The sequence below is a fragment of the Oryzias melastigma genome, linkage group LG12, assembly GCF_002922805.2.
Source record: "Oryzias melastigma strain HK-1 linkage group LG12, ASM292280v2, whole genome shotgun sequence".
NCBI classification, from domain to species: Eukaryota; Metazoa; Chordata; class Actinopteri; order Beloniformes; family Adrianichthyidae; genus Oryzias; species Oryzias melastigma.
The window spans coordinates 1,034,910-1,045,888 of NC_050523.1; the positions used below are offsets into that span (position 1 = coordinate 1,034,910).

The 10,979-nt window shown below is 43.3% G+C and overlaps 2 protein-coding genes across 5 annotated transcripts in view; both read right to left on the reverse strand.

Annotated features, from left to right (window-relative positions):
- LOC112162958 (acyl-coenzyme A thioesterase 5) overlaps positions 1–3,747 on the reverse strand; it is a 41,030-nt gene extending 37,283 nt beyond the window's left edge. The window contains exon 1 of the mRNA XM_036214536.1: positions 3,286–3,747. Within this exon, the coding sequence (XP_036070429.1) occupies positions 3,286–3,739 (454 nt within the window). The 5' untranslated portion in view covers positions 3,740–3,747. The remainder of the gene's footprint in view (positions 1–3,285) is intronic.
- rph3aa (rabphilin 3A homolog (mouse), a) overlaps positions 1–10,979 on the reverse strand; it is a 199,717-nt gene that overhangs the window by 141,019 nt on the left and 47,719 nt on the right. The gene's annotated exons all lie outside the window — the stretch shown is intronic.

A 10,979-nucleotide genomic window follows, 5' to 3' on the forward strand; every position in this document is an offset into this window, starting at 1 on the left:
AACAGCCACTGATCCACACCACAGCCTCCACACCAGGGACAAAAGCAGCAAGCGAAAGGGCCACATCTGCTGCCTTCGATTTTGAAACAATACCAATCCGTTTACTGCCCACCTGTAAAGTAGAAGATAAAACACATAACGTAAGATTCTTGGGAAAACAGAAGCAAGCTTTTTAATAGCGTTCCCCAATGAATTTCTGGCAATGGATTTGTACTCAACCATTAGTCATTTATTAATCGTTTCCAGTGATCTATTTGGGAAGACTAATAGATTCTCACAATCTGATTATCACATCTGTGTAAAACTCAAGCTACATGGATACTTAATACGATTTGTGTTGACCTTAAGTTTTGACGTTAAGTGATTGGAAAGACATAGCGAGGCACAGTTTCAGCTTTGGGGCTTGAACAACGTAGTAGCAGCAGAATAGTGTGGATGGTGTGGTAGCACAGAGCAACCAAACTTCAGATGTGCATTTCCATTTTTGTTTCTGGAGTTTCTCATGTTGGCAAAGCTCGCATTGCGTCAACTAGTCAGGAAATTGGCTTTTAGTTAACAGCATGGAGGAGACCCTGAATGTTGTCATTACCCACTAGACACAGACATATCATGGCTATAAAACTCACAGCTGTCCAGTATGCATCTGAAAGACATCAAATCATAGAGGTCTATTGCATATCACGGTTTAAATCTTTTGCACCGCAAATTGCTTTGCAGTCCCATCATACCTTGGATGTTGTAAACACACCACTTCAGTAGAGGTGTTATGACCACACACTGGACACATTATGTGTAGACACCATAGATGTCTATTTGATAGAATAGAATAGAATAGAATAGAATAGAATAGAATAGAATAGAATAGAATAGAATAGAATAGAATAGAATAGAATAGAATAGAAAATACTTTATTAATCCCTTTGGAGGTCCTCAGGGAAATTCAAGTACCAGCGTCCGTACAAGAGTAAAATACAAAATAAATAAAATGGAATAACAAAATAAAGTAAAATAGACTGAGTATAGCTAAATATGCAATAGAAAATTATAAATACTGCAGAAGATCAACATTGCACAATACCCTGAGTGCACTGGTAAGTATTGGTAAGAGTATTGCACATGTCTTATTGCTTGTGTGATGTTTGATGTTTCAGGCTGCTACGCCTGATGACTAATAGATATAGATTGTAAATGTCAATTAGACAACTTCAATTTAGTTACCATATTTTTGGACCCTACATAAACAGGATCCAGAGAAAATGCCCTTAGCAAAATTGTTACGGTTAAACTCCATGTAAGTGCAATATAAAGGAACACATGAACCACTGGAACAGTTAAGAGACACACTTCTATTTAGATAAACAATTGGCTCTTTACTTTTCTTTCTTTTTTTATACAGTGATCCCTTGCTAGATCACGTTTTTAAAGTTTTGTTATTTTGCACATTTTTTCGGAGCAGTTTTGCTTGTTGTTTATCTTTCTTTGTAGCACACTGTTCTGTGCTCTGATTGGATGTTGATGCCGTCTCCTCTGTGTCATGTATCGTGTACAGCAAGCGTGTCAAAGTCAATCACACAGGGGACCAAACTCCAAAACAAACCTTAGGTAGAAAAGAAGAAACATTTATTAAATACTCTAAAACTAAATTTTTAAAACTTTAAAACCGTAGCAGAATAATGAACTAGATATATATTATTACCTGCAATAATCCTAGTGGGAATGCTGTAAACTGAATTTGGCCTCAGAAGACGCTAAAGCTGATAGCTGAAGATACTAAAATTGATAGTTGAAATCACTAAAGCTAATGGCTGAAACACTGAAGCTGATAGCCAGCTAAAATATTAACTAAATGCCAAATTAGCCGAAAAAAAAATCCACAGGATAGCCAAAAAGCTAGCTTGTAGCTCAAAAAAATAACAAAACTTCAAAATAGCCTAAAAAACTGAAATAGAAGGGATTAGCCAAATTAGCCAAAACAGCTAGCATGTACCTGAGATATTAGCTATACTCCAAAACAGCCTAAAAACTTTTTTAAAAGCCTAAATTAGCCATAACAACTGGCATGAAGCTGAAATATTAGCTAATTTCCAAAATGGCAACACAAAAAAATAAAAAACTGAAAAAAACTTAAATTAGCCAAAACAACTATCATGCAGCTGAAATATTGGCTGAGCTCCAAAATAGCCTAAAAAATCGTATTAAATGGCAAAATAGTCCAAAAAAATTGCAGAATGACAGTTTTCATTCATTCATCTTCTTGTCCGCTTTGTCCCTTTACGGGTCACAGGGTGCCGGAGCCTACCCTGGCTTCTTATGGGCGAAGGCAGGGGTTAACATGATCTGGAGGGCCGGTTAGAATTACCCGGAGGGCCGAATCTGGCCCCGGGCCTTGATTTTGACACATGTGCTGTGCAGAATTCATTCAGTTTGCCAAATGTACCTAAATGTCTTAGTTTTTACTCTATAATACTGAACTTGTTTTTCTACCAAGTTTCGAACCTTGAGAGTTTAAACAAGACAGAAAAGTGTGAAAGTGTGAATATATATATATATATATATATATATATATGTGTGTAGACAAGATTAAACATAGGATTAAATTTGTTACCTTTGGTTGATGTAGTAAGTAAATAATTGCTTCTTCCAAAGGGTCCAGGTGCAACACTTTCAAGTTACAGGGTCTTCCTTGAAAGATGGGAAGCGTGAGAACCACAAATCCTTTATTGGCCAGCAGAGCTGCTCTTCTCTCTGAGATTACCACACAAAGATCCAACACGGCAGGGAATGGACCTGCTCCTACAAGAGACAGAAAAGGTTATTTGAATTTAGTACTTTTTAACCCTACTTGAAAAGACCTATACTCATTGTTTTAGTTCCATCTTAAACCCATAAAATAATGTTTCTTTGCCAATGGCAACCAGCTACTATTCCATTGAAGTTTTGTTTAGTGTTTACTGGATGTTGTCATTTAAACGTATGGAAAAAAAACTTAATTGTCATTTTGACAATTTGTTATTATATTGAACAGAAAATGCAGTTTGTCTGTCAAAATACTTGAGTTTATCCAGGGTTGGAAAAAACATTACAAGTTACAAACCAGTAAAGAATTTGTTACTGACAAAGAAGTTAATTGTTGCAATCCTGACCCCTTAAAAGGATAATGAGTAGAGTTGCCAAAAGAGTTTTGCCAGGAAAAAATGCATATCAATTTTCAAATGAAATAAACATTTCCCTACATTTTACTGATTTCCTATTACCTCATAGTACATTATGTAAGCGTATCCATACCTGGGGGAGTAAAGAGAACTCCATGAAAGCTCCCTTCTTTCACAGAAACTCGGCTGACCCCGTCTGCCATCAGAAGCCTCTCATTGGTCACCTCTGCCAGGATCTGGTCTTGTTCTTCATCATGCACAGAGAACTTCACCATGTGAGGCTCTAAGGCTTTCTCCTTCATGAAAAGTGTGTTTAGAGTGTTTGGTTTCAGTGTCCTCAGTAGACCCATGGGTTCAACTCCAACGTAGCTCCCGCTGAGTGAGGCGTCTCTGACCAGGTCAATGTCTCCATTGCCATCAGCCCTGTAAGTGGCTGAAGAGCTGAACAGAACTCCTTTTTCATCAGTCGAGCTGGCTTTAATGGTGACCACCTGTCTGGATCTCAGATGTGACATTTTCACCTGAATGGGTTCGTCGTACAAACATATGTCACTTGGGAGCAGCCTCAGTCTGACTTGAGAGCTCATCTCTTCTGCGGAAAAACATATTTAGATCATTGATGAGTAAAGTGTCATTTACCCGCACAGGGTTTACCCATATGGGTTCTGCATGTTTTGGGTTGTCTCTTAAGGGGAGTGCAAGTGTGTATTGCAGTTCCCTTTAGGCTTGTACAGCAGCCTCAAGAGACATCAAGGAAACTGAATGTACCATTGTCATGAGTTTAGTAACAATCCTAGGTGGCGCTGTCTTATGATGTTCTTACACCACACTCTAGTTCTGTGGTGAAGTAAGGAATGTTCGCATTTTAACTGAACACCACCTACAGAACCACTGCACAGTCTGCAGGATTTTGGAGGAGGGATTGAAACAATGAAAAATCCAAACAACACTCCTGAGTCTCATTTACTTCACCCTGACTTTCCTCTGAATTATTTTACCGTATTTTCACGACCATAACCACTGGGTTATTGAGTGCAGTTTTACTTTCTATGCTTTTTCTGTATTCAACAAATACATAAGGACTAAAACCAACGCAGAGCGTGCAGCTCAATCAATCAATCAATCAATCAATTATACTTTATTAATCCCAGGGGGGGGAAATTAGGTCCCCACAGCAGAGCTGCTCCTCAGCGGATGTGCGCCGGGTTGCACCACCCATCGCTGACGCCCACTGTAAGCCTCCCGTCCTTCCACTCTCCGCCCCACTCCTGTCCAAGCGGAGAAGCCCGAAAAACCTCCAACGAGACCACAGAGAATGTCTATCCAGCCACGACTCCTTGAAGCTCACGATGCTGCACTCCCCGAACTTCCGCCACAGCCGGGCCAGCTCAGAAAGCTTGTTTATGTGGTGCTTTCATCCAGCTCTGCAGCCTCTTCTCTTCCTCCGGATCTAGGAATGTCCAGTGTCTCCGTGTAGAGGAAGGTGATGTTGTACAGAGCTAGGAGCTGATCACAGGTGTAAAAATGGGAGCCGTTTCTGAATCTGTTGGAGTTAACAAAGCAGGGCCGAAAAAGTCCTGACTAAAAGTAAAAAAAATAAATAAATAATGAAGTCCAATGAAAAATAAATAAATAAATAAACAAAAATGTACAAAGGTGAGAGAGTCAGGCCAAGCTCCAGCTACAAACAATGCCACATAAAAAATGGGCAGCTAATTAAACAGCGCCAACAGTACGTAATATTTTGGTACCCAACGTGAACCGGGCCTGGACCAGTTAAGGTACCGGTACTGGGTTACAGTACCAGTAAGCACTGCATCCCGGTACTGGGGCTGTTCCGATTCACGGCCCAGAGGCTGGGACCTGTGATTTAATGGGAACCGTCAGCACGTCAAAAAACAACAAAGTAGGGGCACCCAAAACGACGACTTGGGATTAGAATGTGTTGGAATGAAGTCTGCTTTTAGCTGTACTTCGTTCTCTTTGTCACAGAGTTTGCCAGCTTTCTCTCTCGCATTAGTTAAAGGAGGGAAGAATAAAATTGGAGAAATGTTTTACTGTTATCTCGAAGCAACAAAGAAAAATATCATGAAGTTCCAGAGGAGAACGATGAGATTCTCTTTCATGATGGTTTTGGACTCCAATCACTGATCACATCATCAGCACTGCAGTCCAAAGCTCATCCACCTGATTGGTTGACGCAAGGTGTATTCTTTGCTAAAGTTTTTTTTTTTTACTCTCTACGCTACACACAATCTGGAGCCAGCAGCCACACCTGAGGCAGCAGCTTCTTGGGTCATCTCTGAACCAGCTCGCTAGCACGCTACAGCGGAGCTCGCTAGCTTGCGGAGACCGGCGTGATCTGGTTCCGCATGGCTAGCAAACAGACCCTGGCAAGCGGCAATCCACGGCTCAAGGCGCGGCATCCAGTTTAGCACAGCTAACCACCATACTCCGGCGTACACTCCTGTGTACCTACCACTCGCCAAGCAGTGACTTCTCAGCCCGGAAAGCCTTTCCTATACCTGGGTGAGCGTAAACCAGTGATTGTCGTAACATTATGCCTTCCACCTCTTCGGCTCTCACAACTTTTCCTGGCCCATGTGTCATATGTTCAGTCGAGATCCCGCCTCATTTAGTGAAGATAATGGTAGCTGTGTTAACTGTAGCCTGATCTCCGACCTCCGAACAGCTGGAAGCGCGTCTTAGCTCAATGGAAGCCAAATCAGCTAGCCAGGTTGTTACTCGGAGTTGGATGTTAGCCCAGAGTAAGGCGAGGTTGCGTCGAGTCGTGATTCAAGCAGTCGGCAACGACACTCGACGAGGACAATGAGAGATTCTTAAATTAAACGTAGAATCGGTGTGTAAACTGGCTAAATCTGTGTCAGACAGAGTCGTTTTCTCTGGTCCTCTGCCAAACGTAGTCAATGATGAAATGTACAGCTGCTTTTCATCATTTAGCTAAATGGTGCCCAGAAAATGGCGTTAGCTTTGTGGACAACTGGAGCATGTTTTGGGGGAAGTCCGGTCTCATGCGCAAAGATGACATTCATCCCAGTTTGGACGGAGCGGCTCTTCTCTCCAGAAACATTTCTGCTAGCTTTAGCCATGCAGCCTGACAACTCAGAAAGGAGACCCGGGGAGAGAGCAGCAGTTTAAAACTCTCCCCTGAGCGACCTTTAGTGCTGGTGCTAACCCCAAACAGGGCTAACCCAGCAGTTCCTAGTGTTAGCTTATGTGCTGGAAGGCAAATGAAAGGAATGAATCACAGAAACAAAAATTATGATGTTATTAAATGTGGGCTACTAAACATTAGATACATTTCCTCAAAGTGCCACAAGAGCTCCCACAGCTTCACAGCTCATTATAAGCTGCGTATCATACGAAATTGTTCAGCTCCTCTGTAAAATCACCAAGATTTCCTCATTGCTTCATCTGTAGCTGCACTTTTGTGGCTTGCAGCCTGAATAAGACCCAAACGTCTTCTTTGACAGATGGGAATAAGTGTGTAAAACCCCGATTTCGGTAAAGAGTGTATTTCATGCAACTCGTTACAAGCGCTAATGCCGTGACAGAAACTTGAGTGGACCTTGTTGTCTTTTCAAACAGAAAAATGGTCCAGCCGCTTACTTGTTAGAATGTTAATGGACTAGCTGTGCTGCTCGCGCACAGACTGCTGTGACGTCCCCCAAATGCTCCCCTATAGTGAATCAAATAAAAAATACTTGTTCTCATCCCTCGCTGTGTTTTTATAGACTAATCATGTGAGTTGGTTTGTGTTTATTTGCATTATTATGATTTAATGGAAATGATGTCCTTGCGACTGTGTTTTTTTACATTTCTAGAATTTCACATTTCAATTTGTGCAAAACTTAAGATATAAGACATGTCTTCTCTGATTATAAATTGATAAATGTGTTATGAAAATATCAGAGGAAAACTTTAAAGAGATGTGGTATAGGATGTAAAATTTTACCATTTATCAATGGTGTGATGTGAATTTTTTTATACATATCATTGTATAAATGTGTTCTAAAATGTTAATTCCAACAATAGTTTACAGATTATAAAATTTACCTTTTAGAAACAATTGTCCTGTGTTTTATCATCGCTTCCTACTCAAAACCAGGAGAGGGGATAGTGACACATTGTCCTAAGCAGATAAGAAACGATGCTGTTAAAAGTGAAAACATTCCTCCAAAGGTTAATTTTTTTTTTTTTTTTACATATATAATGAACTATTCAACTTTGTTTCTCTGCTTGAATGTTGGAACCACCTACTTGAATTTTCAAATAAAAGGAGCAAGATGAGAAGCAGTCCTCTGAGGAAAAGGATGATGCATTCTTCCCATCATACTTGTTTCTCCCTTGTGCACAAGTAACTTAGCTTGCTGGTTTGGTCTTTTTCTGTGTTTGCTAGTGTCTAGGTGAATTTACCTGATAGTATAGGATGAACTGCATCTAGGATAAACATAAGAGACATTTATCATATTTAAAAGGGGGATCAAGTTTTAGAGTAATGGATTGACAAATCCATTTTTTCCGCACTATAAGTATGATTCAAAAAGACCAGGATGTTGTCTGGACCATGACTCACTGACCTGATGAAATTTGGGAGAGTATCCTCCGGACAGAAAACCATTGTGAAAATAAAAAAGTTAAAGTTTTTGTAATAGCAATGTATGTTTCTGAAATTAAACTAGTGCACACCAGCCGCTGACACAAAAGACCACACTTTATATTTTGTAATGGGAATTGGGGAAACATGACATGAAACGCCTTTTCCTTTGGGCTTTTCCCTTCAGGGGTCGCCACAGTGAATCAGTTTCCTCCATCTAAGCCTGTCATCAGCATCCTCCACTCTAACACCAGCCACCTTCATGTCTTCATTCACTGCATCCATAAACCTCCTCTTTGGTCTTCCTCTAGACCTCTTTCCTGCAGCTCTAGACTCAGCATCCTTCTACCAATATATTCACTGTCTCTCCTCTGAACATGTCCAAACCATCTCAGTCTGGCCTCTCTGACTTTATCTCCAAAACCTCTAACATGTGCTGTCCCTCTGATGTATTCATTCCTGATCCTATCCATCCTGGTCACTCCCAAAGAGAACCTCAGCATCTTCATCTCTGCTACCTCCAGCTCTGCTTCCTGTCTTTTCTTCCGTCCCACTGTTTCTAGTCCAAACAACATGGTTCGTGTCAAGAACAGGCAGACTGCTGGATTCAAGTGCAGCAGGTTTTATTTGGCACAGACAGGGCAACAGGCGTGATGCACAACTAAAAGTCCACAAAACTAAATCAGGGTCAGGCAGGCAGGGGTCAAGCACCAGCATGAGGGCAGAGGAAAACCAGAGTAGTCAGGATTCAGGCGAGGGTCAGGCACGGCGAGGAGGTTGTCACAGATCAGTGGTCAAAGACAGGCTGGGGTCGAGGAGGGCTTGAACAGGAACAGGACTGAAGGAGGTAACGCTCAGAATTGAAGGAATAAACCAGAACAAGACTTCGCACCTGAGTATAGCCTGAAGCCTCCTTATAAATGTTTGTGGTGATTGCTTGAATGTGGGACAGCTGGTGAGGTCTGGGAACAGCAGGCCAAGGCTTATGGGAAATGGAGTGAAGATAGGACTCAGGAGAGATTTAAAATCCGGGCGATGGCTCCCTCTGGTGGTCTGAGGGAAAAACAGACTGATTCATGACAGTTGGTCTCATTTGGTTTTTTTCTATCACCCACCACACCTGACACTTTTGTCCACCTATTCCAACCTGCTTGCACTTGCTTCTTCACTTCAGATCAGTTTTTAATTACCTTTAGGTTTATACTAGAAAATGCTACTGCTCCAATAAACAAGAAAGAGCTTAAATGAACACTATCTTACTGTTCTTTGTCTAAATTTAATCTCGCAGTCCAACCAATGTTTAGTAACATGTTGAGTAAATATTCTCAGAGCACTTTAAGCCCCGTCAAAAATTATCAGTTTGTCATTGATGGCATGCAAGCCCTCAGGGGAACACTCAATGTTGTTTCCCCTCTGAAATTCAAGCTTGTTAGACAAAAAAGAGTAGCACCGTGGTTTAACGCTGAAACACATTCCCTAAAACAAATAACTCGTAAGTTGGAAAGAAAATGGCGCCGCTCCGGCTCAGAGCACTCTCTGAATGCTTGGAAACGTAGCCTCTTAAGTTATAAAAAATCGCTGCGTAAAGAGAGAACTCAATACTATTCAACTTTTGGTGGGGGCGCGGGGCCTGGTGGGGTTGGCTCTCGGGAGTGGGGCCCCTGGGCTGGGGGAGCTTGGGCCCAATGCTGGGGGGCGGGGGGATGGTGCTCCACCATCGGGGGTCAGTCTCCCAACTGACCCCAACCTATCCCCATCCTCATACAAGCATGCATTAGGGTGAAGGGGAGGGTGGTTGTATTGCAGTGCGCTGCGGGGGGTGGACTACCTGCCAGTGGCCCCCCTCCTGCGACCGCTGCATGGTTTCGCCCCTACCCTTGGTTTTACTTGCACCTTAGACATTTAGGACCCTTGGTGGGGGGGTGCTTGGACATCACTGCCAGCAAACAGACGATGTCCTTCAGTGCCCTTCCCGCCAATTTTAACCGCACCATAGACTTGTAAGGCCGCTGGTGGGAAGGCCTTAACAGGGCATCTCTGCGAGATGCCCCGTCACCCTCCTCATCAATTTTAACTGCACCCTTTAGTACACACACCTCTAACACCACAAATATACACCCTAACAAACAAACACGCATGCATCACACAAGGAAGGTGGGACCTTCGACCTTCTGTCCCCTACCCCACCCCTGGCTGGGTGCCGGTCTCCTGGGCCCGGCGGTCTCCTCTCCACGCCGGGAGTGGGAACCCCGAGATTTAAGATCTAGAGCAGGGGATCAATCTATATCGGAGCCTGGGTGTGATCAGGTCTCGGTGGTGCGGGTTCTGGTCCTTGCTCTCAAGAACTAGTCCTCTCCAAAACTCCACCAGTGGGTGTGCCTTGTCAGGCCTTCTTTACATCAGTCCTCCGGGACCTCCGTTTCTCTTGGGTGCGCCTCTCCTCGGCTGGGGTGGGCGGCCCATTCCTTGCTCCCCCCCTGGAGCTCCCGTGGCGGGAACGGGTGGTTGTCTGGAGCATGAGGGTGGGTTTCCCTTGGGGGGCCCTGACAAGTACCTGGGGTGGGGCGGGGGGATGCTTGGCGCTGCTGGGTGGTGGTGGGCTGCTCTTCTGTACTTGGGGGGCTCTCCGGGATTGGGGCCTCGCCTTGGCCATCCTGCCGCGGTGTGGGGGCTGCTCTTCTGGCTGGGCTGGGTCCTGTGCTCTCTGTGTTCCTGTGCCCTCCCGCTCTTGGGTGTGGGAGGCTTCTGCGGCGGACCTGCGTGCCCTGGTCTGGGTGTTTGTCGGGATTGCCCGGCGGGCGAGTTTTCTCCACGGCCTCGGGGCATGTGTTGGGGGGGTCCTGGCTGCTGGTGCTGCTAATAACCGCATTTAGCTTGAGTCTAATATTTGAGATTTTACTATCAAAAAATGTAAGGAAATCTCCAGAGCTGATAGTAGGAGGAATATGTGGTTCAACCGAGCTGTGGCTGCTGGTCAGCCTGGTTATAGGGCTAAAGAGAAATCTTGGATTGTTTAAATTTTCTGCTATTAAAGTTGAATAGTATTTATTTTATTTTTTTTTAACTTGTCCTGTCAAACAGATGTGGGCTGAGAGCTTCTAGTGTTGGACAGATTTTACTGTCACAACAGGGATTTATTGAGTATAAGCCCCTGTTGTATTCAATGCTATACTTTATTTATATTGATTATGTTTTGTTTTTGTTTTTGT